Here is a 27,883-nt window from a genome sequence, read left to right on the forward strand (position 1 = left end):
CCGCACTCGACCATCCGTATCCAGCAATAACCCGATGCCCGTGAAGGATCCGTCCAGTCGCTTACCAGCCTTGATATTGATCCATGCGGGAGCTACATATTCACCTGTTCTTCGGGTTTCGACGACCGTTAGTGTTATAAGCACGAGGATCCCAACTCTGCTATCTGCATCCGAGGTCGTGCCGTCAACACTTTGATCTGACGAGCGCAAGTCAACATGGCCAGCACGCAGCCCAACGACGAGACTGCTGGCGTCGCCAACAGGACTGGCGAGTTCGATACTAACGTTATCGCGCCCGCTGAAGCTCCAAAGAGGTCGCCATGGAAAGCGTGGATGTACCTCTGGGAATGGTATCCTAAGCACTATCCTGAGGAGGAGAGGAAGCTACTGAGAAAGATGGATGCTTGTCTTTTGACATTCTGTTCATTCATGTGTAAGATACCCTACTGACACCATTACATGTATAATGTTAACGCCGCTAGTCTTCCTCAAATGGCTCGACTCCTCCAACATCAAGAACGCCTACGTATCGGGCATGAAAGAAGAGCTCAGCCTCTACGGAAACGAGTACTCGCTTTTCGATACCTTCTATAATATCGGATACCTCGTCTTCCAAGTTCCGTCCCTACTCTTGCTATCCCGACCGAAGATTGCCAAGTACTATCTACCGACCATGGAAGTGCTTTGGTCAATCGTCACCTTCTGCCAAAGTCAGATGCGCAGCCGAAACGACATCTATGGTACCCGGTTCTTGCTGGGTCTGCTCGAGACACCAGTGGCATCTGGCACGACCTATGTGCTTGGCTCCTGGTACCGACCTGAAGAGGTCTTCAAACGTACAGGAGTCTGGTATGTGTCTAACAACATCGCTGTGATGTTTGGTGGTTACCTACAAGCTGCTGCGTACAAAAATCTCAACGGGTGAGTCATCTTTTCAGCGGGCAGTCAACAGTCGCTAATACAGTTCAGTGTCGGTGGTATGTCAGGTTGGCGTTGGCTATTCATAATCGATGGGGTAATTTCTCTACCCATTGCACTTGCAGGCTTTCTCATCTTCCCCGGTCTACCAAGTAGCGCAAAGCCATGGTGGCTGACACCCAAAGAGCATGCACTAGCTCGATCGCGCATGGCCAATGCCGGTGTTGCGCCTAGCAAAGAGCTTAGCTGGACCGTTGCAAAGCGCACATTCATGCGATGGGAGTTCTATATGGGTGTACTATGCTATACCTTGTAAGCCTTAACCCATCTTATCTGTTACGATATACTAACATTCCTATAGCTTCCTTTCGTCTTCTTACCCTCACGGTCAAATGGCTATTTGGCTTAAAGATCTTGCTGCCAAGTACCCAGGTGCATACACCGTTCCACAAATCAACACTATCCCCACTGGCGCTCAGGGTGTCTCCGTCTTCGCCGCGCTTCTCGCCACATCCCTGTGCATGGTCTACCCGCTCTGGTCTATCTTCTCTATCGTCCAAACAATCTACATCGTCGCCAACATTTCTCTCCTCATCTGGAACATACCCAAAGGCTACCATTTTGCCTGCTACTACCTGCTCGGAGTCTCCGCCGCCGTTACGCCCATTCTCATGCCGTTCATCAACATGGCGCTGCGCGACGATGCTGAGGCGCGTGCTGTCACTGTCGGTGCTATGTTGACAGCTGGCTGGGCTGTCTTCTCGTTCTACCCTATCACAGTATTCCCCATTGTCGAGGGCCCAAAGTGGACCAAAGGGTACGCGGTAAATATTTGCTTCATTGTTGGATGTTGGGCTACTTTCTTGATCATGCAATATCTGTATAAGAAGACCGAGAACAAGAAACAAAGTATGATGGTTCGGGAAGTAGCGAAAGATCAGGAAGACTTGGCGGGTCTGGATATCAAGGAGGCATCGGAAGTCGAGCATGCAGAGGTCAGGAAGTGATGCGCAGTAGCGATTACGATGTAAACGTGGAGTTTTGACAGCAAAGTACAATGCCCATGATGTAATCTATCAACCCGTCACCATGGTACGTACCTAACAATACGTAGTGAGCTTTTTGACTTTGCACAGACTTGCATCGCGCAGGTGCCGAAACCAACCGCGCGATCCGGCACTAAGGTGTAGCGTGTAGATCCCCCGCATTCCACACCCGCCGCTCGAGGTGCCGTTTAAGAAGGCCTTCAAAAGCACAGTTAGCGCTATTACTCTCCTGCAGGATACGCTCATAGCCCTGCCTCGTGGATATGCAGAGCCAAAAAGCATGTTTTGTCTGCATCTTTTGCTCACGTGAATTTACCAGAAGGTGCGCTCCTCCGTCATGAGCCGACCGCTTACTGACTATGAACACAGCGATGCATTGAAACGTCACTGGAACTCGTGCAGTGTTCGAAGAGCTCACAGTTGTCCCATTCCGACGGTTAAGGCGAGAGCGCGGGGACGTAAAACGCGGGCCTGCGACTTATGCTGTCAGTTGAAGAAAGCTTGTAACCTTTCCCAACCATGCGCGTTATGTGCTTCACGAAACCAAGTCTGCGAGTATAGCCGACCGCAAAAGCTAAGCCGTGATTTGACAGCAGAGCTTCAGTCCAACATGAACGAGGTGGATGCTTACAGCACGGAGACCAACGATACGGTGGAATGTGGCGTGGATGAAGACCTAGTCATACCTCGCCGGGATGTTGATACTGGATTCGATATGCGTGTATATGAATCGGTATTCCAGACTTTAGATGACACCGTCGATCACCCGGAGACCACCATTGCCAATTCTGACAATGACATAGAATTAACGCTGCCGTCTTCTCTGCGCAATCCAGGTCGTCGCATGCAACTCACCTCCTGGAATAACCCCGGTTCACTGTTAATCGAGCACAACGCCATTGCCCCGTTTTGCCGGCGTCCAACACAACTTGATATCAACGTGTTGATCGAGTTCCCCTTTCTTGACAACTTTACTAAGGCGACTGGCTTTGTGAGCTCATTTGGCTGTGGCACCAAGCAGCAAAGACTCTCCATCACACTGGACCCAATCAGGGCGAACCCGAGCGAGAACGCCTCACCTAGGGAAGAAAAAATGCTAAACACGGCTACGCACTGGGTTGAGATCGCCCGAAACATGCTGGTTCAAGGGAGTGAGGACACAGCTGATCCAGGTGTGTCACTGTACGTGACGCATAGGATAGTTGATCAAATTCGAGAGACAGCAATAAAACAACATCACCGCGGTTCTGCTGGCATCCACTGGTCGACTTCCGTAGAAGCCCTTTGTTACGAGTTCTTCAATCCGAAGAACCTAGACAAGTGTTTAGCGCTCTTTTGGTCTTGCTGGTATCCGAACTGGCCCACGATACATGCACCGACTTTCAAGATGGCAGAGAAGTCGCCGTCACTCATTGCTGTAATGGCTCTTGTTGGTGCTTGCTTGTCGGCGGAAGATCGCGTTGGCGCCTCAGCTCAAGTCTGGTTTGACTTGGTCGAGGACCTCGTATACAGTGATGCCGCTTTCGACGATCAGGACATTTCGAACACGTGGAAGGAACCAACAGATACTGATCGTCGAGGCGCACACCTGCAAACTCTCCAAGCCGCTTACTGTGTTTGCCTATATCAGACTTGGGAGGGAAGTAAGCGGAGTAAAAGACGCGTTCTGCGGCAAAGGTCTAATGATCTCGTTTATGTGAGTGATCGCTATCACTAGTCGATGTTATACTGATGGTGATTAAGCTAGCACGAGATATAGGACTAGATCAAGCTTCACTCAGATCGATCGATACATCTGACCCAGCTGGTTTTGACTGGGAGGAATACGCTCTTCGAGAGTCGCTCATTCGGTATTGGTCGACCTCGCATTTAAGTTCCAACGCTGACTTGATCCGATAGCATCTGTTCGTATATCTGCAACATCGATGCCAGTTACGCCCTATTTTTCCGCCACGTACCTCGTACCACTTTGTCTGAACTGGTCATGGAGATGTCGTCCCCGGAATCTTGCTTTCAAGCTTCTTCAAAAGAAAAGTGCTTCATTGAACTCAAGGCCTGGCGTGAGAGGATGGGCATCGATGCGACCAACATGAACGTCTTGAGTGCCGTTATTGCGCTTTGTGATAACGTGATCATGATAACGCCAGCGATGCGTCGCACTTTTGCTAATCTTAGTGTCCTCAACATGTTCACCATCGTTCACGCACTATATCTGCAGGTATATAACCTGGAAAACTCCGCAATGACTGCACCAGATACAACACGAATGACCTCAGTCGAGAACGCATTGCGGAATTGGCAGCAATTATGGCCGTCGCATACGCGAGACATGGAGTTAGTTGATCTATTGGGAAAGGAGAGTGATTTGTCGACGATGTGGCAGCGTATTGGCTTCATGAGATATGCACCTGAGTACTGGCTGGTAGCATATTCGACAGTAAAGAAGATGTATAAGCAGAACGATGGAATCTCTCAGGTTTCAGAAACTGCCATCACTGTTGGAAATCACGACATGATCGAGGCACGAAGGCTGATCGCTGAGCTCAGAAGCGGAGCCATTGTTCCCATTGTGGATAGCTAGAACATTCAGCTAATTTTCCAATCGCTTGTCATTTGCCCCAAACCCCCACTGTCATTAGTGACGGCAGCCTTTAAGCTCCGTGTTTCTCTGGAAAAGGCAGGTGGCTGAGCAAGCAGCCGCTCGAGATGCAGTAAAAGAAGGTCTTTCGTTATCGCGCCGGCCTCGGGTACCCTAGGCATTGCCGGTATCGCCTCTGATTCATAGTCTTTACAAGACTTCTCACATTGTTTTCTGACGTTATTGCGCCTCTTCGACGAACATGACCATGAATATTTCTACCACAACTACGCAAGCCTTCTGTTATGCCTTTGAACCCACCAGCCCGAATTTGAGATCCTGCGCCCATCTCGGCCAGAACCGAAGCAGCGAATCTCGCTGATGGTGCTTTGGAATACAGATCATGCCGCTTTTACCGTTCAAAACCTGGTCTACCACCGCATCTATCACCGGCTCTGGCGGGTCTTCTGTAATGCCCAACTTCGTTAGTATGCCATTCTTGTCTATCCCCGTCTTGTGCCATCCCGGGTGGATAGAGGTGTTACAGATAGATGAACCACCAGGATAACGTGTGAGACATTCAGCCCGAAGACCCTCAGTGAGGTACAAGGCACCGATCTTCGAGATACAGTAGTTGACCATATTAGGGGGGACGACAAAAGATGCCATGGAGGCTATGGAAACGACATGCCCTTTCTCCTGTGCGAGCATAGCTGGAAGGAAAGCGCGTATGAGGACCATTTGTGATAAGAGGTTAACTCGAAACAGCCTCTCATCCTCAGCGTTGGTTGTCTGCTTACCGTCAGCCTTTTTGATGCAAAGATCGGGATTTAGCGAACTCTGTCTTACCTCGAGCAATGTTTTGCCAATCCCATATCCAGCATTGTTTATCAGCACGCTGATCGTCCCGAAGTCCTTCTTGACTTGTTCGCACACGGTTTCAAGTGCCGATATGTCGCCAACGTCACACTGGTAGAAGTGAACATTCGGCAGCGCCTCCAAGTCTGCGGGTAGCGGCGACCTGTTTAACGCGATGATCCGCGCATGTTTGGACAATCCCATAGCCATTAGGTAACCAAAGCCGCTGCTTGCACCTGTGATAAGTATCACCTCTTTCTTCTCCGGCCCGAATTGCCACTCAGCTCCTGATCTTTTGAACGTCCAGTTGTTCCATGCCAGACGGTTCAAAGCCTCGTTGATACGACGCAGGACACCCGCCGTAGTGAGTACTTTGAGAGCTGTGACTACTGCCGCAAGCCTTGCAATACTCTCGGGATCATTGGCAAAGAGAGATGAGGTGAATCCGAAAGGCGCGAGGAGCTGCGCGCGAAGCTGGGTACTACCACGAGTCAACAGACACAGAAGTCCACCAGTGACGAGAGGCTCGCTGGCAGCTTGAGTTAGACCAGATAGTATCGTTGACAATATCGTGGGAGGCTTGTTGACTCTGATTGATTGGGCAAGCGACATGGTTGCGTGGGATACAGGTGGTAAGATTCCTTATAGTTTTTGAAGTCGAAATAGATCGAAAGATGGATTGGAGGATACCCAACCGTCCAGCTAACTTCTAAGCTTTATAGAATAGCTTTCATGCGCCGAAAGTCCAGGATTTCGAAGCAACCACGCTCTGACTGTTTATCATCGATGCATAGGTCTCCACTAACATGTGGTATGAATACTAATCCTCAGTCTTGTGAGGCACCTTACATTTCATTCCACACTTACCTCCTGCTTGTAGCATAGCGTCAAGACGGATATGCCAATCGGATTCTTGTGGTTGTGATGTGGGTGCTACTTCTGTTGCACTCTTATCCACCTGCGTTTCAAACAACAGGACTGATTCTGTGTGTGCCATTGCGCACACGTCCCATGTGGGTTTTCGCCTTAATTGCGGTATTGAACCCACGGCGTTTACCTTGACCTAGACGAGCTGCAGCGAAACAAAACTAAAGCTATCCAATCATTCCGCTCCTCAGAGCACAAACCAATGATCGTTACCATACGAATGAGGCCTTCAACGGTCCCAAAGGCACATTCTGTATTCTCTTTGTGAGCCATTGTTGCTTGTTCGTTTACGACGCGCGGATCGGCTGAGGATTTGCATATTTGTGGGGTCGTCGGCCATACTCTTGCGAACATGATGGCAAACCACCCGGCCTCTATAGACGATGCTTCCGTCGACTAACCTTCACGACTGTGCACTAGCGTCCGAGGCCCAACGTTGGTCTCCGTCTTGCTTGTACATCAATGGTTGACGAGTAAAAGGATCGTCGGCATATGAATTTTGGTAGTATGCACTCAAGTCGCGGTGATGCTTGGGTGCGAGCATCTTGCCACACAGCGTACTGTTTAGTGTTTTAGTTTTAGGTCTCTTCTCTCAAAGTCCGCATAGTCGTTGCCCTCGCGCTGCTTGCTGCCAAGTGCTGTTGCGTAGTCAAACATGTAGATTGGTATTCTTGGTGCTGCATGCCGCTAGGCATGTCAAAAAGGCTGGCAGAGGTGCAAACGTGCCCATCAGGTATGGCAAGACATCGGGGCGTTGTCGGACGTGATATGTGGAGATGAATGTATGTTTAAGTCTACCTAGCTAGCTGAAATAGGACGAGCCCACTATATACCCGCCATGCACCATGCTTGGCAGTCATGCGACGACGGAGCTTCGGAGGCCGCTTGGCCGAGAGACAGTCTGCAAGCAACTCGATAAACACCGGTTTCCCCAATCCATGTCTAACTAATTGACGCCCACGTTCTCGCTATTGTATATATAACGCCACTAGAGCACAACATAGCTTCAGCTACGAGAAAGCTGTTGCCTGGTCGCTGTTGTTGGGCGTCATTAGTGCCCCGCACTTTACCCTGCATAGTCGATAGAAGCACGACGACTGAGCTACTGCCAGATATCCCCCACATACGTGATGCAGAGTCGACATGACATCCAAATATGGCGACATACCTCGATATCTGCGCTACAAAGACGCAGGTGAAGGTTTGGACCATGGTTGGGACTATGAGCTCGAAAGAGCTAACCAGATACTTCACACTCGCATCGTCAGAATGCATCGGGATAAGCTTTGCATAGGCTGTGCTCGCTTTGACTGGTTGAAAACACACTTCTACTCGCGCGATGTTCATTGGATGGATTGGGATCATAAAAGGGCGGGCCGAAAGATCGATAGCGTATATTACCGATATGCTAAAGACTATCATAATCACCGCGACCTAGAAAACGTCCGAGACGACGTGATCTGGCCTCGATTCGAAATTGTAGCAGGGGCACGCCGAGAAGCAAAGTGGTTAGCGAAGGATCCTAGGTTCCGATGGCGACTTCGAAAGGACCAAGTCCACCAATGTCAGCTCTGTGATGTATTGTGGGATAAGGCAGAAGCTGCAGGGGAATTTGCAACACGATATGACGGTAGCAACCCGGAATTTCTCAATATCCTGCTCGAGGGCGGTCCAGTGTTTGAGGACGACGGAGAACATCAATGTATTGTCGTAAGTTCATGGTAATCGCATACCTTGTGTAACCATCGCTGATGACTGGAATGGCAGGCTTGGCCCCGTTTTGAGACGGAGGCAGAGTGTGCAACTAACGGGTTCAAGGTTTACTTATCGAGCAACGAAGATCCAGGTTACCCGACCGAGACTTCATATTGCATCCGCCCTTTCATCGAAGAGATGCCTCACCAGCTCAAAGATTTACCACATTGTTGCTTAAAGAAGCGCCGTGTGGGCACGAATGTCAATTTCGATCTTGTGATAGGATGGCTGAAGGTGTGTGATGAAACGCACGAACATACCATAAGCCCCGTTCACTCCATATCGGCGCTAAAAGATCTTCGGTTCATTGATACTAAAAGTCGATGTGTTGTAGAGCAAGACCAGCTCGTGCGCTATGCAGCACTCAGCTATACCTGGGGCTCAGAACAACAGTGCTGTTTGAAACAAGAGAACGTAGAAGTCCTGAAAAAACCCGGCTCACTGGATCGCACCGATATAGCAATTAGAAAGGTAATTGTTGATGCGATCGAGGTATGCGTGAAGGCAGATATCCCATTTCTGTGGGTAGATGCTCTCTGCATCGTCCAGGACGACGAACACGGCAAGATTTCTCAGATCCGAAACATGGACACTGTCTACTCCAACGCCTACGTAACCATCGTTCAAGCAGCAGAGGAACTAACGAATTCTGATCAAAGGCCACGTGATCAAAACTCAACTGTGGGTCTGCCTGGAGTGTCCACACCATTTACTCCAATCGAGCCAAGCTTTACTGTAGATGGAGTTTCGTACTTGGTCGATGACAACGACGTTTACAGAAGGATTAATGAAAACCTTTCAACCTCTAGGTGGTTCTCTCGCGGCTGGTAAGTGGAGCCGTGTTACCTCTATTTCAACGAGATACTAAGTGCTTTCGTCCTTCTTCTAGGACCTTCCAAGAGCTCGCGCTTTCGCATCGAGTCCTCCTGTTCATTCCCGAAGAAGTAGTCTTCTACTGTTTAAACGGTGTGGCTTGCGAGAGTGTGTCCCTTGGCGATGACTTGTATAGAACCCTTCCGCCAATGGAGCAATCCGGTCTATATCAGGAGTCCAGTATTCAAATTTGCGGCTTCCTGCACAAAATGCTGACCAAGGATACAATATTAACCAAGCTTATAGAGCAGTATGAGCAGAGTTACTCTCAGCTACTCAGCTTCTATATCGGAAGAAGTTTGACTTACGATACTGATGTACTCAATGCGTTCTCTGGGATCATCAACGCACAGTCTGTTTCGCTAGGCCACTTTGAATCGGGTATGCCGCTGCGTTTATTTGCAAGAGCGTTATTCTGGGCGGTATATCCCGAATCCGGCCCACTAAGCCGGCAAAGCGGATTTCCTTCCTGGTCTTGGGTCGGCTGGAAACTCGAGGTCAACTCTCCAAAGACTGCATTATCTAACGGTAGTTACAAAGATGTGCTGAGTCGTGGTTACTGGACCCTTGTGCAGATATATTTGTGCACTGGATCTGAAAATCTTGCTCTTCTTCTGGGTCAATTTGATTTCGCCAACGGCATCGAGGGATACTGTACCCGCTCTATCGAGCGTTACAACGGGCTTTCATCTACACCACCTCTTCCCACCGAGCCTTGTGTTGAAGAAGCGTCGCTCTTCCACGTATCACGTAATGAGAGCCCACAAACGTCACTTATATTCTGGACTCATGTTGCGCGCCTGAATCTGTGGTCCCCAACCGAAAGTGGTATCCTCCCTGAGGTGTATATGGATCGTCCCATAATCAGTACAAGGGTCATGGAAGAAAAGAGCCTGGAAGTCGAAGTAGCTCTAATCGCAATCACCCGTAGAATATCTTTCTTTGAAGATGTTCAAAGTGAGGGATGGAAGCAGCCCTGGCGATTTGCAGACAAGGAACTGGAACTTAGTGGCATAATTATCGAACGTTGGCGGGGCCTAGCACGACGTATCGGTGTTGTGCATAGTGTTGGCATGAAGCAGTGGGTAGCTGCGAACCCTCAGAAGGAACTTCTGGTACTCGCATAGATGATCTGTCGCTTGTTGGACTGTCCTTGCTATTGTGTCAGCAAGGTAACAGGGAAAAGCAAGGGACGTAGCGAAAACCTGACGTTGATCCTATCGCGTAGTGGAGAATACATACCCCGCTGCCATTATTAGACTGCCAGACTATCATCATGGGAAAATTTGCATTCCCCATCTAAGATAATGCAACATGAACCGGAAATCCGATGTTTGCTCAGGATGATGTACTTCTGTCGTGTTGGCGGCAGCCTCCGCAGCCAATCAGCCCAGCCGCAACACCCAATCAGACCTACCAGTGCCCAGCCCTGTGTCTCCACTGCCCCGCATTCCGGATGCCGGATGCAAGCTAGCAACATGGCAGGACCCACTCAGCTCGCGCAGCCAGCCGTGCCTGCATGTGCGTGCCAACATCGTGAGATGCTGCTTCTTGTCTTGCGTGGTGGCGAGTCAAGTAAGCTAATCGTTGCCAAATTTCGTGCCGTGTCTGTCGTCACGCGCTTGCTGCCAGGATTTGGCCCTGATCAGCTGCAGCGGTTTCGCATAGCTTCTCAACGAATTGAGAAGCGGGATGGCCGCGGAAGTCACGATGCTTTGGAAGGAAGCCAAGGTGAAGGAAGGGGGAGGTACGCGTATGAGCTGCAATTACATCATGCCTGCTGTGCAACGTATACATGTCAGCTTGTGCACGCTCCGGCTCTTGCTGCGAGACACTGATACCATTCTCTCTTTCTCTCTGTCCTCATTTCATCTTCTGTACGATTTGCCTCATCAGACAAGAAAGCGACAGCGACAATGACATCTCTTCGCTCCTCAAGAATGCTGCTTCGCCGATTCGTACGCCCAGCTCCGCCTGCGTTCCGCTCTCAGCCTTTCACAGCTCCGCCCCAACGCCGAACCCTCGCATCACACCAAGACGCAACCTACCCCCAAGTTCCATACGAAAAGGCTGAGAGTGTTGGAGAAAAGAGATTCAGCCAGTTCGACCTCGACGGGAAAGTGTTTGTGGTTACAGGTGCAGCATGCCGTCCTCCTCCCTTGTGCAAAGCAGACAAAACGCTTTTGTAGCCCGTGTTAACGAATAAACAGGTGGAGGTCGTGGACTAGGACTATGCATGGCTGAAGGGCTCGTAGAAGCTGGTGGCAAGGTGTACTGTCTCGACCGGCTGCCAGAGCCTCCCCAAGTGTTCCAAGAAGCCCAGACACGGCTCAAGAGCAATCACGGTGCCAGTCTGGAGTACCATAACGTGGATGTGACGCACGAGGAGGCGATGCGGAAGTGCATCGGGGATATTGCATCGAGGCATCAACGGCTCGATGGCCTTATCGCAGGTACGGGTCAGTCAATGCTATTAGAAGTAACATACTAACCATTTCACCCTACAGCCGCCGGCATCCAGCAAGTAACGCCGGCTATCGAGTTCCAGAAGAAAGACATTCAAAAAATGTTAGACGTCAACTACACTGGCGTGTTCCTAGCAGCACGGGAATGCGCCCGTCAGATGATGCAATACAAGATCCAGGGATCGATCTGCCTCGTCGCAAGCATGAGCGGAACCATCGCCAACCGCGGTTTCATCGCACCTGTCTACAACTCGTCCAAGGCAGCGGTGGTACAACTAGCACGGAACCTAGCCATGGAGTGGGGAAGGAAGAACCCAGACGGCTCAGGTGGTATTCGAGTCAATTCTTTGAGCCCCGGTCACATCGTTACGCCGATGGTGCAGGCCAACTTCGACAAGGGCGAGGCGAATCGCGAGGAATGGGAGAATAACAGTATGCTGGGTCGGCTCAGCACGCCGGAAGAGTACAAGGCTGCGGGCTTGTTCATGTTAAGCAAGGCAAGCAGCTACATGACTGGGCATGATCTGAAGCTAGATGGTGGTACTACCGCGTGGTAAAAGGGCTGTCAGGCGACGTGTAGTCTACCGTACGGTTCGAGCATTCTCAGCGACCAGTCTGGCGTCAAGGTTAACGAATTATGACGAGTATGATGTATTTGTTTCTTCCAATTCTGCTTGGTATGACTCTGTGAAGGTGGTGATGCTTTCTGCCCTAGCAGTGTGAAAAGTGATGATGGAGAGCGCACGCTACGCTCCTGCCAATGGCCGCTCAGGGTCCGCACGCGCCTTCCCCACTCAACGCTAGCTTACAATCGGACCATCTGTCCTTCCGCGCATCCCTCGCGACAGCTGTACATTTCCCAAAGCCACGCAAGAGCGCGGAACAACTCGAGCCTGCAAGCGCTGCAGCTCTACAAACACAACTCTTTCACCATGGACCGGTTAGCACGTCTCCTCAGCTGCGTGCTGCTCGCCCTCCTCCCCCTCACCGCAGCCCTCAAATTCGATCTCCACCCCGTTGCAGCACACGACTCAGCCAAGTACGAGCGATGCATTAGGAACTTTGTTGCGAGGGAACAATTGGTTGTTGTCACGGTGATTATGGACGGATATCGGGGGGATGGACAGAGGGTGGATATGCATGTACGTTGCAACGACTAGATTCAACACCAATGCTCGCATGCGAGCAATGCGAACACAATAAGGATATATACTGACAATGCACAATTAGATCCGCGACGCAATGGGCAACGACTACCACCGTCCCAAAGACGTGGTAGGCGAGAACCGCTACGCCTTCACCTCGCACGCCGACTCTGCCTTTGACGTCTGCTTCGAAAACATCTTCACCTCGTCCGGCTCCTCCAAGTCCATCACCCCGCGCCACGTCGAGCTCGACATTGACATTGGCGCCGATGCCAAGGACTGGAATGCCATTGGAGCCGCCGACAAGCTGAAGCCTGTTGAGGCGGAGCTCAGGAGGATCGAGGAGGTTGTTGGAGAGATTGTCACGGAGATGGATTACCTGAGGAGTCGCGAGCAGAAGCTTAGGGATACCAATGAGAGCACTAATGAGAGGGTCAAGTGGTTTGCGTTGGGTACTATGGGTATGCTTGTTGGGCTTGGGGCTTGGCAGGTTGTGTACCTTCGTGCCTACTTCAGGAGCAAGCATCTCATCTAGAGTAATGCGCAGTGGCTTTGGATGGTTCGGAGGGCTGAGAGCGTTTTGGTTAAAAGAGAGACTTTGGCGACCCGGTGTGTATGGATGGGTACGATACGAGCATGGAAGCTTTATGGATTGCATACTTCACACACGACTGGAGCGGCGTTGGTAGGACTTATCCAGATTTCAAACTTGTTCACAGTAACTCACATGTTCTCTGCCTCTAATGGCTCCCGACTGACAGTGTACTAATGTCTAGTCGGCTTATACATTGCTAGAGGTACAGCCAGTCCGCAAACACTAAAGACATACACATTGCGAAAGAAAAGACACGTGCAACAGAGCCTGTCTATCCCTGCTTGATAGCCTCGACCTCCAACTCGATCAGCATTTGCGGAAACGCCAAATGCGGCACCGCAACCGCCGTCCAACATGGCCGATGCCCCGGGATTCCCTCCTTGAGCGCCTTGACTAGCGAATCCCAACTTGACCGGATATCAGTGTGGTAGCTCCTCAGATGGTATACATCCTCCCAGCCACGTAGTCCCGCGGCTTTCAACACTAGATCCACGTTCTTCATTGCGATGGCTATTTGCTCGTCGCTGTTGTTGGCGTCGAGGGCGCCGGTGGTGGGGTCCCAGCCGCCTTGGCCCGAACACTTTATGATACCGTTGGGCAGGGCGACGGCCATGGAGAAGTGACTTTTGTCTGAGAATTTTTGGGAGGCGCCGGGAGGGTTGGTGTAGGTCAGGGAGGACATGATTAGGTTGGATAAGGTGGATGGTTGAACTGGAGTGTGTCAGGAGATTCTTGCTACTTGCGAATTGGGAGCAAGGTACCTACTTGGGTTAATGAACGAGCAGACCGAGATATGTGTGTAACGGTGTGATGTCGACGTTCAAAAAAAAATATCAAAGTGTTTGTCCAGGTGGTGTGGAGAACAGTTATCCTGCGATCGAGCAACCAGAGCGACACCTTCTTTTATATTGCTTAACTTGAGATCAAGGTCGACGTTATTTAGTCCCACTAGGTGACTAATCCGTCCCTTAGTCTTCGTGCCATCAGGTTATCTCTATCGGTGATGCAGAATGCTCGTCGTTGGAGAAGTCGGCCCGAGAAGTTGGAGATAGACACCGTGAGAGATGCTAGAATTCTGCAGTGCCGATCCAGTTTTATTCTGCATTTCCTGGTATCGCGTGACCATCCCTGGGAAGCTATGATGTCCACTTGGTCTACTCCATCATAGTATCTTCTTCGGTGCCCACAGACCGTGCGTATTGGCCGAGAGCCTGCCCAAGCGTACGTGCAAACGGCTTCTCACTCAAACTTACCAGCACGTGGCTCCAGTATAGCAAGACAGACTTTGCGAGTACCTTCGTGTTCGTAAAATCCGGCTGGCCATCCGAAACATCCAAAGAGGACCACGCCATCGATAGAGCTCCCCTGAGATCCTCGATGATGACCTGACAGGCTTGATTGCCACTGCTTTCGACTGCCGCTTTCTTGATCCATGCACATAGAAACAGAGCAGATTCGAAGATCAAGAGTACATTCCACAGTGTCCAAGTATTAGCGTGGTAGCGAAGGAAGAATGCGAAGCCGGTATTTGCAGGATCCTCGAAGAGATGGACCGAGGCGCCCACGTCACACAAGAGCACATCGTCGCTCAGTGATTTCGGGAAAACATATTGCTGATCATGAAGGTATAGTAGCATCTCTGCCGCCTCCTCAGTCTTGTACATAGCCGAATCTATCACCAACCAATGTCTGATACTTTCAAGATGCACAAGACTTTCCGTCTTTTGTCTTTGACGTTGAAACTTATTGGTTTCTGTCATCGAAGCGAATCTTACGCGAGCTCCGGTGAGCGCTATAGCATCTCTGATTGTTCGGATGAGTAAGTGCGGCGCAAACAAACTGTGTCTCAGGGAAGCCACTCACTTGTATCTTGCTTCTTCCTTCGATATGTCATCATGAGCCCTGAAAAGCGCTCTCGCTTCTCTGCTCACACAGAGGTAATGGGTGAGGAATGCGAGTATTACAAAAACTTGAAATATGTCTAGACTGCTGAGCATAGTAGCACGTCCGTCGTACGGTATCCCTAGTAATTGGTTGATGAATTCCAAGATGTGTTCACCTTGCAAAGGTCGGGACGTGTTGTTGCGGTCAAGATCTGCGTGTCGCAACGTCTCCCAGCTATCCGCTAAACATGGAAATCGGAAACGAACGTTAGCAGGCCATGCCATGATAGAGGAATCAAAAACAAAACTGTGTATCGCTATGGCACAGGCACCGAAGGCTTGGCTCCTTCTCTCCAACTCCTCGATCAGCCATTGTGAATATGATGTCGACGGTGATGATTCGACATTCTTGGCACCGACTTCAAAACATAGCTGAAGTGCATAGTGAAATCGGCGAAGCTCGTCCATGGTGTTTGCAGGTAACTCGATCGTGATGAAATCAATAAGTAGCACAAACGCGCTTGTCAGCTGCCAGGATAGACTAAGAATGGGTTAGCACGACTCTTCGATGCCGCTCTGGAAAATTTTAAACATGCCGTTCAGGTGATTCCGTTGTCCACGTGTGTAGAGCTGCGCTTTTACTTGCTGAGAACAGTGCTCTTGCGCTTTTGTACTCGAGAAGATGTAACGCTCCCAATGCAAACATAGCAGTGCGCAAGGCGAATTCCATGCTTGTGAGTTCCATGGTGGGATGAATCAAGGCTGAATTGGTGTGGAAGTGGAAGGATTGTCGATATCGCTGGCAAGCTTGAGTAGACGGTGGTACAAACTTTGGCTCTCTCTCCTGGTACTCCTGCCACATACTGTCTGTCGTATTGGACGAGATGGCGGATAAGCCACTCGGATTAGTGTTAGAATGCGTTGGCAGTGGTCCAGTCCTTGTCAGCGGGGTGATAGAGTTGGAATCTTCGGGCGCATTGTCAAGACGTTCGTTGTTTGATTCATGCCGATCAGCCATATCTTGGAGACTACTTTGGGAAAGGAAAGTCTCGAATTGCTTCAAACCCCTTTCTTGTGCTGGTGGGGAGGGTAAGGACGTGCCTGAAGCGTCAGGTAAGCATTCGATGTTATAGCTTGAATACACTAACCAAGGTGGTGATACTCAGGAGGAAGCGGCAATGCTTCGCTTGGAGGTATGGCAGCACCACTCTGGCCAGCTTCATCCGATGCCGCATGAGCAAGTCGCCTGTGACGTTTGAGCAGGTCTTTTCTAGCAAACGACAGCCCGCAATCACAGTGATACGGCTTTTCTTTGGTATCTACCAGGTTATATCAGCCATATATCAGCCTTTGCTCTGGATGATATTGTATCCTCTCAGCCATGACATTGATACACCAAGACATTTGAAAAATGTTCACATACGCGTTCGAGTATGTCGTTGTAAATGTTCGAGCTTGCGAAATTGCCGATCACACGTTGCGCATGAGAATGTTTTCGTGGTTGCATCTGCCATCATTGCCGAGTATGCTGTTGGAGAATTGGAGAAAAGTGACGGTTCGTCTCTGGCGCCCTTATTTAGTGCGAGATTAGCTAGCCCCACCTTTCAAGACACCGAGTTTCTCCAACAAGAAGCGGCAATCTTGATCACCGTTCCTGAAGCGATATCCGATTTTCAACTACTATTTCCTTTGGATAGTGCTGGAATGATTGCGACATGTCGCACGCTCGGAGGAAGCCTATACCCGTCAAGCTAGCGTGCAGCTCGTGGTACGTCATGATCCTGACCGAGGAGTGTTAAAACTGGGACACAAGTCACGCTATGTCTACCTGCGATGAACACAATCTACAACTCATGTACTGCCTCTCCTGATCCTGTAGCAGCAGGGCGTCGCGATTGAAATGTAGTGGTACCAACCCTTGCAGTCGCGTAAGCTAAAATTCTGTCCGCCACCCTGCACAGTCCACTAACATAGCTATCGGCAGTGCCTACGTAAGAACGCAACATGCGTGTATTTACCCAATCGACGGGGTCGGAAGACTACATCGAGAGCTGTAAATCTTCCTGAGCCTAGGGATTCATCAATGAATGCTCTTGGCTCATGGGGCGCGTCTGATCCTAGTATGTTCGATTGTCAAATGTCCGACAACATGGGCCCGGAGTATCCTCGAGAGACTTATTATGGCGGGTTACTTCCCCCATTGTTTAGTGGGGATCTAGGCTCCTTCCAGTTCGAGGGAATGTTCGGCGGTAGTACGGACGCGGAACTGGATAGCTTCTTTGCTGAGATGTTCAGGATACCGTCATTTCCACGAGTTGGCTCCTTCGATCCTACTGATTTGGTACTGGGGGAGTCTCAGCCTGTCTATCAACAGCCGTATCACTCCGATGCCCAGATCCTTGGAGCTTATTACAAGCACATACATCCTGTTTTCCCAATCCTGCCTCCACCGATAGAGGAACCGAGAATTGACTCTTCAGAAGAGGATGTCAGCAGTAGTGGCTCGTTTCTCTCACAAACTTCGTCACCTCTGATCCTAGCTCTGTCTTCAGTTCTGTATCAGTCAGATGCATTGAAACCTCCAAGTGTTGTCAACGATGGAAACTTCGTCCAAAATCTATACCAGCGGGCGGCAGACTTGGTCGAACCGTTCTCCCTTTCGTCTCCCCTCTCCCAAGATACAGTCCTCCCATCGGCATTCCATCCGCATGTACCTCAGCGATTGGAACTGCCACTGGCATGTTGTGTTCTTAGCTTGTACCAGTATCTTCGCTGGGGCAATATTGAAGAGATGACGCGTTTGGCACAGAAAGCTCATAGCATAATCAAGGCTATGTCTGTAAATTGGGAGCATGTTGGCGCATTTGTAGAAGCTCAGCGGAGAGCGTGGTGGATGAGTGTGATGTGCGTATACAACGCCAACATCGTTAGCTGTACGGTACGGTATCCACCAAGACACCTTGTACACCGATCTTGACCAAAGCTGACTATGTTGTAGTCACCAGTAAACAAGATTGACATTCGTACCGTCAATATACCGCATCCTACCACCTTGGGTAAATCGGAGATGTGGGCCCAATACGTCTCCGCCGAAGAAACTCTCGTTGCTTCCACTCTCCTTCTAGTAGCATTGGTGAAGGGCAGCGACTCCAAAACCGAGGTGCCAGCTTTCAACCAAAATATTCGCCTACTAGACAAAGTCATCGCCCGCCAACTAGCTGCAATATCCGACACCCCATCATTAATTCACGATGTGTCGTACCGCACAGAAGAGAGACTCGCCATATCCCTACGCGCCATAGCAAAGATACGACTACACAGGTAAATAAAGTTGAGCGCATCCTTTCGTGACACAGCCGCTGATACAAACACAGTGCACGCATAAAACTACACAGATATCGCGCCTTCATGCACCACCCCACCATCCTCCAGAAGTTTTCGCCAACTACAACGACTCGAGGCCATCACCATCGCGTCACTAACACTAAACACCACAGCAACGGTGATATACAGCACGACCACCGTTCCACCTTCTCCTCGTCCTCTTCCTCTGGTATCACCCGCAGCCTCAATCCCCATCACGAAACACTTCCAACCACCCAAATCTTCCCCTTCTCGACCCACCACGCACTGATTACCTGCCTCGACTCGGCCACCACGATCACAGCCTCACTATCCCATCTCGTCTCCCTGGGCACATGCGCAGCTCCACAGATCTGTTCGGCAGCCTTGGGGAGCTACACACTGATGATGATATTCCACTTTGAACACCAACTACCACAATCCCAATCGCAGTCCCAGTTGCATCCGTCCTCGCAATTAGGGCCACGGCCACAGCCACGGTCACAGCCACGATTAGCGACACGGATGATGAGTCCTTCTGGCGTGATGCAGGGTTCTATACAAGCACAATGCGAGGAGAGCGCCGGTACGGCTGTAAAGGTGCTGGAGAGTTTTGCAGGTTGTTTCGAATTCATCGGCGGACTAAGAGATCAGATCAAGAAGGCTGCTCATGCAACGTTTTGCTCCCGTCCATCATAGTGCTGGAAGGCAGGCAGAGTGAGCACGATAAAATAACAGAATAAGAAAGTGTAGTAACTCAGAATGGGACAAGATGATCAAAAGGGCGAAGACGAGACAAGGAAGATTTTACCAACGTGAATGATAAAAAAAAAAGAAGACTACTCAAACTTTTTCCTAACCCTAACTAGACTCCCCGGGTAACTCCAAAAGTTTATGAATGGAGATTGGTTTTCGTTACAACATGAGACTACTCTCTTTGAGCGGGATGTGATAAGAGGTTGCTTAAAAAAACCCCAATCTTACCCCTAAAACGCCGCCCAATGCAAATGACCATGTCCGTCATCCCTCATTCTTCCAAAGCTCGTTGGGGGGTATACAGGTATATAGTACAAGAAAGGGAAAAGAAAAAGGGCGGCTAGAAGACGTCAGACTCCCGTGAGAAAGGCTTAAAAGGGTGAGGCTGGCTCCCTCCTTGGTCGGTCACCACCAAAGCCGCCTCCTCCTCTCCTGTCACCGCCCCTGTCACCACCGAAGCCACCTCCGCCTCTCCGGTCACCTCCGAAACCACCACCTCCTCTCCTATCGCCGCCAAAGCCGCCACGATCACCACCTCGGTTGCCACCAAATCCTCCGCTTCGGCCACTGCGTTCAGCACCGTACGAACTACGGTCGTATCCGCCGCCGCCTCTCCTGTCACCAGCCCTGTCACCACCGAAGCCACCTCCGCCTCCCCTGCCGCCTCCGAATCCGCCACGACCACCGCTACGGCCGCCGCCGCCACGTCCACGGCCTCCCATGTAGAGGCTAGCAGGCGGTGGTGGTGGCGAAGGCATACCCCAACCAAACTCTGCTAGACGGTTCGCACCTTCCAGCAGACCCTGCTTGTCACCGTACCACTGAAAGCTTCCAAAGAGGCCACGGAATGCGGCGTCAAGTTGGTCAGGGTAGACCTTCTTGTGTGCCTCGACAGTGTCAGATAGAATCTTCGCAACGTCCTCAGGCATCTCAGCTGCTTGTGTCATATCAACCGTCGCAGTCTCGAGCGTGTGGGTTCCATCTTGGAGGGGCAGATTGTTGAGACGGCGGCGGACCTCGTGCTTCTCGAAGGGCGTTAGGAAGAGCCAGCCTTCACCTTCCTTTCCGGCACGGCCTGTGCGACCGAGACGGTGAATGTAGGAGTCGCGTTCACGGGGAAGACCAATTTGGATGACGTGAGTGACCTCGGGGAAGTCCATGCCACGAGCTGTTACGTCAGAGGAGAAGAGGATGCCGGACTTTGCGAAGCGGAAATCATCTGCTGCCCTTGTACGTTGCGCTTGGGTGAGCTTGGCGTGGATCTCATAGGCGCGGAGGCCAGACAGAGGGGTATTGCGCTTGAAACCACCACCGAGCTTGTAGAAAACCGATGCTGCCAATGTGACTTCAGCGGTGCTGTTGAAGTAAATAATGGCCTTGAATGGACGGCTTTCGCCAGATTGAGCTTTCTGTTGCGATTGCAGAACGAGCTCGTACAGCGCAGGCATGATGTTCTCGAAACCGGCGAGGTTGACGTATTTCTGCGGGATACGCTGGTGCGTTGGTTCTTCGTTTTCATCCACACACTTTGCGAAGTGGAAGCCGGGTCGCATGGTCGCGCGGACAAGGCCGACAACCTCGCGGGGAATAGTAGCGGAGAACATGAGGTTTTGGCGTTCGACTTCAGCTGGGTCGGGCAGGAAGTTCTTAATCTCGTCAATCTCCTTGGAGAACCCGTCGTCCATCAGGCGATCGGCCTCGTCCATGACCAATGCACTCAATTTGGGGGCCTTGACGCCAGAGTATGGATCTGAAAGGATGTCGAAAAGTCGTCCGGGGGTCGCAATCATTAGGTGGCATCCTTCGCGCTGTGTCTTCTGAAGCATAGCCCTCTTCTGGGTGCCACCGACTGCAACTTGCGTGACGATGCCGGTACCGGCAGTCACCTTCTTAGCCTCGACAGCGATCTGCTCTGCAAGTTCTCGGGTAGGTGAGATGATAATGGCCCGGATGTCATCGGGTTTCGCACGCTTGTATCCTCTGGGCTTCTCGCCGAGCTCGGGGGCGCTCGCAATGATTCGTTGGATGACGGGGACGAGGAAACCGAGCGTTTTACCGGTACCGGTCTTTGCTTGTGCGATGCTGTAATGTGTTAGTATATCGTAAGACGAGGGTCGGCGAAGGGTCTTACATGTCAACCCCGCTCAGGGCTTCGTTGATAGTCCTGGTCTGCACGTCCGTCATAGTCGTGAGCTTCATCTGGTTCGTGATAGTCCTGATGAGGTTGGGATGGACGAGTCCGCGTGTGGCCAATTCCTTGAACTCTGTGACGGGGCCATCTTCCTCGATGCTCTGTTGTTCCTCTTGAGCCTCTTGTTGCCACCTTGTGGCGCTGTTGTGGAAGCCGGCGAACGAGACATTCTGGAGGCGCGCTGATTGCAGTGGTATCCTCAGAACGCTCGAGTTGTGGGTGAGGGGTGTGCGGAGAGTCCTAGTAGAGACTGAGGCAAGATTCCTCGCGAGTGTCGCGGGACATCTTCTCACTGCGCCGAACATAATGTGCGGGCAATATTATACACTTGCTCGTGACAGAGGGTATCTGTAACGATTGGAATGAGCAAGAGAGATTATATCCTGAATACGCCTGAAAGAAGAAGGCGGGTTGGAGAAAAAAATGGCGTGTATTCGCCTGAGATGTTACCGCTAGAAACTTTGCCATGCAGCACTTTTCCAAGGGACGTGCACCCACAACGCGCGCTAGGAAGTCCGCCCGATAACGATAAGCGGCGTTCGTTGTCACGTGAAAGCGTCCAACCCCAAATAGACTTTGGTAATGCAGAGTTCCTCGTTCACAACATAGCTGTCGTTTGAGAGTACTCTCCGTACAGATAAAGTACAGATTCAGGAAGTCGTGAGTAGCCTTCTATGCTCTCAGGGTTACATTGCAGTACTAGTCCGGGCAGCATAGCGTGAGAATTCAATGCGTATCATTAATTCGTAAACTATCGAAACATGCGAGTTCCAAACGCCTTGTCCAATGCATCATGACCTTCCCAATGCTTCACGCAATGCAGTAAAAATTCTCAATTACCCCTCTCCTCCCTCTCTTCCACCCTCACAACCCTTAGCCCCTCAGCAATTCCCTCCTGCACACCCCCTGTGATCCCCCTGACCCACCAAACAGCCACCTCATTAATCACCTGACCAACCATACCATCGTTCATTTGGCACACAGTCTGGCTCAGCCTCAACGTCTTCCGTCCAATGTCATCGACGGTCGCAACGCTCGTATTGACCAGCCGTTTTGCGATCTGATGTTTCCGCTCAAACTGGTAGGTATGCGAGAGGAATAACTTGATATATGGTAGCAGGAACTGCATAAGGATGAAGGATTGTAAGACGAGGGTCGCAGTCAGCCGGTGCAGAATCGTGGGGTCGCGAGGTGGTGCATGGTTGGTGGCTGCGGTATGTTGGGAGACGGCGAGTAAAGCGTGCGTGTCTGCGGAATGCCTTGTCTCCACGAGGTCTTGTGGAAGGGCGGCCTGGATGCTTGATGTCTCTTCTGGTGTAAGTTTCGTTGGCAGCCCTCGCAGTAGATATGTCACGCCATGCACGTAGAGTTGGCGGGTGAGCGTCGCGGATGTTTCGTCAGAGGTACTCATGAATTCGCTGGATTCTCGGGATGCTTGAGCCATGAGGCTTGTTCCTATGAACTGTGAGCATGCAACGCCAACATTAACGAGCCACATTCCTTACCTAAGGAAGCATAACTCCACCTGATCCCAGTGCTCGTCTCTTGAGCGCGATATAGTTGTGGAAGTGCGCTTCCGGAAGACCCAGGTCTATCCTCTGCGTCGTCCACGAAAGCAGCATCTGCTTCACCCAACGCAACAGAGAGTCTATGTGGTGTGATAGAGCCGCTCGGTGGTATCGACGAGTAGCCTGGCGGAGGTGTCTCGGGTTGTGGCAGTTCATCGATAGAGGCTGACTTGCTGTGTGAGCCGCGATTCCGTACATCATTGAGAGATTGTCGGAGCGAAGGTATCGTCGGAAGGTGGTTCGATACAACAGTAGGGAGCACGCTGTACAGCATACTAGGCCGGTAGCTCGTCTCCTCTCCTTCCATTATCGCCGCTGTATCGAAAGTCGACGTGGGCATCTCAGCGCGTTCGACCCGCAGCATACTTTCGGCTTATCTCTCGGGCGTATCCTAGACAAGTTATGATCCTTCGCAGCCTCACCCAGAGTTCCCCTCAAAAGAATGCGAAAAGCAATCGGCCAAATGGTAACACGGCAAGAAAAGATGCAAAGCCGAGAAAAATGTCATGGGAGATAAGCTTGGGGCTCTGCATGTGACGCCCGCCGCACAGCGGCTATCCTCGTTTTGCTGAGACGGCATTATTCCGAATCCGTGCGGATTTTCGAGGGAGTCGTGAGGTTGCAAGCATGTGAAAGTGTTGAGTCGAGCACACCACACATGTGCAGCGCCGTTGCGCCAGGGTCGGGGAGATAGCCGAGCGCCGAACACCAATCAGCTGGGATGCGGAACAACGTGTGGGAACCTTCTGATATCCTTGCATTTGTCTTGAGACACGCCAACCTGCTATCGTGATCTAGTCTACTGATCGCTCCAAAATTCCTGCTGGAAGCACATGTGATCGGGATGCCTTGGAGATGCACCACAGCTCACCAAGCAAACCGCGTTGAAGACTCAGTTGCCCAGGTTGCCCACCGTGCATCAACCGGCTGATCGATCTCTTCGACCTTGTACTCTAGGTCTGTATACATCTCGCCGTCCACACTTTCCTCCTTGATCGTCCCTCCGCCGAGATCGTTGCGGCCTAGAGTCAAGGACAAAGTTAGTTTTTTAGTTACCACCTGCAGGTGAGACTTTCTTACCATCGTCAACACCATACTCGCTCTCCCTAGAACCTTCATCCATCTCCTCACCAGCTGACATTTCCTCATCTTGGGTCATACGCTGCCTCAACGGAAGCCTTTCAGTATCCCTAATCACATCCATAACCCGCTCACAGTACTTCTTCAACCTCTCCTCGTCGTCCCATATCCTCCTCGCAGTGCCCTCATCCATGTCGCCCCCGTTTGCAACCAATTCTTTCCAGTATTTCAGATCAAGCACGTCGCGATGTAGATACCTCCCAACATGCTTGATATCGTCGATATCCTCGTACGACCAGCGGGTACCGCCGTTAGAGTCGCGAGCGTAGTTGATGACGAGGTCGTAGGCGCGCGTTGTGCGGTGGATAAGGGGGTGTAGGTGAGTGTCTTGTTGCTGAGGTTGTTGGGATGGAGTCATATTTGGGGCGGTGTGACGGCGGGGGTTGACGGGAATGCGGTTCACCTCTGCGTTGTAGTTGAGCGGATCAGCTGCTGGTGTCTGTGGCAGTACGTTACCGTACGATGGACGGTAGACGCTGGCACGAGGAACATAGGGATGGGCCATTGTTGCAACTTTGCTCGAGGCTGAGAGTGGAAGCGAAACAGAGAGTTCAGGTTGCAGGTGGGAAAGGTTCGTTGTTTCATGTCTGCGTTTGTCTCTGATGAAAGTGAAAGGTGAGGCCAAACTGTCTGCACGTATGGATCGTTGCCTGATTAAGAATCTGGGGGAGTCCCGCTTACGATGATCATGTGGATCTCAAATGTCCAGTATCTACCCAGATCCCAGGTCGCAGGGTTATTGTATCGACCGGACAGCTACATGACTCTCTGGGGGAAGAGATGATTGCCGATGATGCGGCGGGCCATGCGACGGTCTCAGTCCGCATTTCAAAATGTTCAGTTGTCGCAAGACAGGGAACACATGCCTCCTCTCTGTACCAGACCGAGTAAGACAGAGTCCATGTATCAGTCACATACCCGGTCTTAGTCTTGGTTCGACTGCCTTGCAGCCTCACCACGTACCCACACACATTATCAGCCTCTCGCCGTCTGTGTACCATCCATCTCCACCGGCGGCCCAGGAAACGCTCTTACAGCTCTCGATTCCTCATCCACCTCCACCGGCCCCGTAGTCCCATCCGTCTCAACGCGCCCCGTAGTCCCGTCCGCCTCAGCTCTCCAATCTTCACCCATAAAGCTCTTGAATCCTCCTGGACTACCTTCCATCTCCGGTTCGTTCCGATGTTGGAGGCGTTGTCTTTGCTGCTTGCGTCTTCTCCAAATGTACAGGAGGAAGACGATACCGATTATGACGAATGCGCCTACACCGACGGCTATACCAGCTATCGCTCCAGGACTCAAGGCGGATTTTTCTTTATCTGGATTCGTGTTCGAAGGTGGGGATATTGGAGGAGTATCGTTCGACAAAATACTAGCTGTGGTTCCAAAGGAGATTTTGAGTAACGATGCGAGGCCTGACGCGTACAAGCTAGGGAAGCTCGATAGGTCGGTCGATTCCCACCACACGGCAAACGGAGGCGCAATCATGGTACCGGATGTCAATTCCGTCGTTCGTTTTAGAGTCGTAGAATTCGGGCAAACCACACTGCCATCTGACTCTACACAGAATCTTTCCACGACATCAATGGCCGATATAGTAACAACCGTGTTGTTCTGGTTCAGCAAGGTAGTCGTAAAATTTGTGAGCGCTGTCACGGGGAGGGTAATACTCTGTTCACAGCGGTTCTTCCCGGAAACGAGTGTCATAGGACTATGGAGATACGTAAGTAGGAGCAGGGTTGAGAAGCGTTTCGTTGTGGGCACTAACTAATCACAACAAATTCCCATCCATAAACGTGAAGTCTGATAATGGAACTCTCTTATAGCGAGCATAGTTTGATCGGCTGTACACAACCCGGGACTATATGCTATTGGCTCTGCTTGGCGCAATGGATGGCAGCTGGCATAGTAGTTTGGTGACAGAAGGCTACCATAATATTCGCGGCGATCTGTAGCTGTGGAATAGTATATGAAGCCACTGATGACTTCGTTGGAGGTAAGAGGGTTTTGTATCCATTTGGATGAACAAATAGATGATGGTTGGGTGAAGATTGTAGGTAGTGCAGGAGCGCCGACGGGATGCCATACGCTCCAAGTATCCGAGTCGCCAGCAGTCAATGTTTCGACTAGGACCATATTCGATGGTTTAGATTGAAGAGTCGCGAGGATACAGAAAAACAAATAGGAAGAGGTAAATGGCTGTCTTAATGAGAGAGCTTGATCAATAGCTTTTGAAGCAGATACCAGCTTACCGGTTAAATTGAAATGCAGGAACACACCCCGGTACAGCGTCATGCTCGACTACTTGGGGGCTACCGAGGCATTTTCGATAAAGCAGATCGAACCGATTGCGATGACGATTTTGATGGGGGGACCTCGCACGATGGGGTCGTTACTGCCTCGTGCCGTGCCGCAATGTTGTTCCATACATTGCCTTACTGAATGTTGTCTAGTGTGTTAACATAGTGCTTACCTCAGAAATGCGATATGCCACAAACGAGTTAGCCTTTCTGGTATGCATGGGTTTCGATTGGACTTAAGATGTCATAACAGGCGCGTAGCGTTGGATTACTGCATAGCTGAAGTGGCAGCTAAAGTCATGGTAAGACGGACTATAACTTACAAGCCAGGATAAAAGGGAAAAACTCGATGGAGATCACAAAGGATACACATCTAATTAAGCGTACTGAGCGACGCAGCGCGATGCTTCTGTGGCTTTTCCTGTACCTGTATCTTGTTACCATCTTTTGTCTGGTGAATGGGTATCAACACCCTGCTCCTTACTGGTGCCATTTTGGCTTTCACAAGCCCGGTATCTCTCCAAAAAAAAAACCAAAAAAAAAACTCGTAAGGTTGTTGAATAAACCTTGATGCACCCCAAGTGTTTACAGCTTTATCGCGCATCCAGCCAAATCATTGAGTCCTCTCTGCTGGTGTACTATCCAACTCCACAGGCGGTCCTGGAATGATCTTTACGCTGCTCGATCCAGCTTCCACCAGCTGCGATGTTCCATCTTGCTCAGCTCTCCATCTCCCACCCAAGAAGTGCTTCAATCCCCTTGAACTTCCTTCCATCTCCGCTTCGTCTGGGTGCTGAAGACGTTGTTGCTTCTGTCTGCGCCAGAGATACAAACCCAAGACGACGCTGGATATGACCAAAGTCACTATTCCGACAGCTATACCAGCTATGGCGCCAGGACTGAGTTTAGAGCCTTGGTCGTTTGGGTTTGTGGGTGGAGGTGTGAGTGGTGGGACGGTCGAGTTCGATAAGCTACTGGATATATCCCCGAAAGGGACTTTGATCACTGATGCGAGAGACATTGCATAGTCTGGAGGGAAGTGTGATAGATCTTTTGACTCCCAGTAAACCACAAGTGGTGCTGCCCATGCCGTGCCAGATGTCACATCGGTAAACCGACGCAGAGTAGTATCTGCGCAGTCACTCTCATCCCCCGTTCCTGTGCAGGCATACGTTGTGAGGTCAAAGGCAGAGGCCGTGACAGTCATGCTTCCGCGGGTCCATGTGGTTGTAAAATTGGCAAGAACTCTCATGGGGGTCGAAAAGGTCTTTATACAGTTGCCGTCCACAGTTGACATTGCCATATCCCTGGGCGACATGTAAGTAAGGGTGTAGATAAGGAGTATAAATGGTGAGCAACAACCTGTCACAACAACGGCCCATCCAATATGTGGAGCTTTTGTATTGCCTCTCGATTATAGCGGCCACTGTCTGACCACTTGTGCATATCCCAGGGCTATATCCCAACGTCATCGCATGTTTATCGGGACGGCAGCGGCCGAAGTAGTCTGTTGGTATAAAAGTATCATAATCCATCACGCAGT

General features: G+C 50.9%; 10 protein-coding genes across 10 annotated transcripts; 4 read left to right on the forward strand and 6 right to left on the reverse strand.

Annotated features, from left to right (window-relative positions):
• Positions 1-216: 216 nt before the first annotated feature.
• J4E82_008702 (uncharacterized protein) lies at positions 217-1,925 on the forward strand (the record flags this gene model as incomplete). Its single annotated transcript, XM_051734933.1, has 5 exons — positions 217-433; positions 483-921; positions 970-977; positions 1,044-1,230; positions 1,280-1,925. 5 exons carry the CDS (start codon positions 217-219, stop codon positions 1,923-1,925), a joined length of 1,497 nt encoding a protein of 498 aa, XP_051585302.1.
• A 649-nt stretch (positions 1,926-2,574) lies between these two features.
• Positions 2,575-3,681, forward strand: J4E82_008703 (uncharacterized protein; the record flags this gene model as incomplete). Its single annotated transcript, XM_051734934.1, has 1 exon — positions 2,575-3,681. One exon carries the CDS (start codon positions 2,575-2,577, stop codon positions 3,679-3,681), a length of 1,107 nt encoding a protein of 368 aa, XP_051585303.1.
• A 1,164-nt stretch (positions 3,682-4,845) lies between these two features.
• On the reverse strand, positions 4,846-6,012 carry J4E82_008704 (uncharacterized protein; the record flags this gene model as incomplete). The annotated part of the gene is made up of 2 exons (XM_051734935.1): positions 4,846-5,334; positions 5,392-6,012. The coding sequence occupies 2 exons, from the start codon at positions 6,010-6,012 to the stop codon at positions 4,846-4,848; spliced, it is 1,110 nt and encodes a 369-aa protein (XP_051585304.1).
• Positions 6,013-11,191: 5,179 nt separating this feature from the next.
• On the forward strand, positions 11,192-11,977 carry J4E82_008705 (uncharacterized protein; the record flags this gene model as incomplete). The annotated part of the gene is made up of 2 exons (XM_051734936.1): positions 11,192-11,408; positions 11,463-11,977. 2 exons carry the CDS (start codon positions 11,192-11,194, stop codon positions 11,975-11,977), a joined length of 732 nt encoding a protein of 243 aa, XP_051585305.1.
• A 375-nt stretch (positions 11,978-12,352) lies between these two features.
• On the forward strand, positions 12,353-13,100 carry ERV25 (vesicle coat component; the record flags this gene model as incomplete). The annotated part of the gene is made up of 2 exons (XM_051734937.1): positions 12,353-12,562; positions 12,651-13,100. 2 exons carry the CDS (start codon positions 12,353-12,355, stop codon positions 13,098-13,100), a joined length of 660 nt encoding a protein of 219 aa, XP_051585306.1.
• Positions 13,101-13,431: 331 nt separating this feature from the next.
• Positions 13,432-13,842, reverse strand: J4E82_008707 (uncharacterized protein; the record flags this gene model as incomplete). The annotated part of the gene is made up of 1 exon (XM_051734938.1): positions 13,432-13,842. One exon carries the CDS (start codon positions 13,840-13,842, stop codon positions 13,432-13,434), a length of 411 nt encoding a protein of 136 aa, XP_051585307.1.
• A 472-nt stretch (positions 13,843-14,314) lies between these two features.
• Positions 14,315-16,560, reverse strand: J4E82_008708 (uncharacterized protein; the record flags this gene model as incomplete). The annotated part of the gene is made up of 5 exons (XM_051734939.1): positions 14,315-14,963; positions 15,024-15,584; positions 15,640-16,144; positions 16,192-16,362; positions 16,467-16,560. 5 exons carry the CDS (start codon positions 16,558-16,560, stop codon positions 14,315-14,317), a joined length of 1,980 nt encoding a protein of 659 aa, XP_051585308.1.
• A 2,952-nt stretch (positions 16,561-19,512) lies between these two features.
• Positions 19,513-21,637, reverse strand: J4E82_008709 (uncharacterized protein; the record flags this gene model as incomplete). The annotated part of the gene is made up of 2 exons (XM_051734940.1): positions 19,513-21,223; positions 21,273-21,637. 2 exons carry the CDS (start codon positions 21,635-21,637, stop codon positions 19,513-19,515), a joined length of 2,076 nt encoding a protein of 691 aa, XP_051585309.1.
• A 527-nt stretch (positions 21,638-22,164) lies between these two features.
• Positions 22,165-23,264, reverse strand: J4E82_008710 (uncharacterized protein; the record flags this gene model as incomplete). The annotated part of the gene is made up of 2 exons (XM_051734941.1): positions 22,165-22,787; positions 22,838-23,264. 2 exons carry the CDS (start codon positions 23,262-23,264, stop codon positions 22,165-22,167), a joined length of 1,050 nt encoding a protein of 349 aa, XP_051585310.1.
• Positions 23,265-23,767: 503 nt separating this feature from the next.
• Positions 23,768-24,545, reverse strand: J4E82_008711 (uncharacterized protein; the record flags this gene model as incomplete). Its single annotated transcript, XM_051734942.1, has 2 exons — positions 23,768-23,922; positions 23,981-24,545. 2 exons carry the CDS (start codon positions 24,543-24,545, stop codon positions 23,768-23,770), a joined length of 720 nt encoding a protein of 239 aa, XP_051585311.1.
• Positions 24,546-27,883: the final 3,338 nt, after the last annotated feature.

This window comes from Alternaria postmessia (genome assembly GCF_024291825.1).
Source record: "Alternaria postmessia strain BMP 2775 chromosome Unknown scaffold_73, whole genome shotgun sequence".
In the NCBI taxonomy this organism is placed as follows: Eukaryota; Fungi; Ascomycota; class Dothideomycetes; order Pleosporales; family Pleosporaceae; genus Alternaria; species Alternaria postmessia.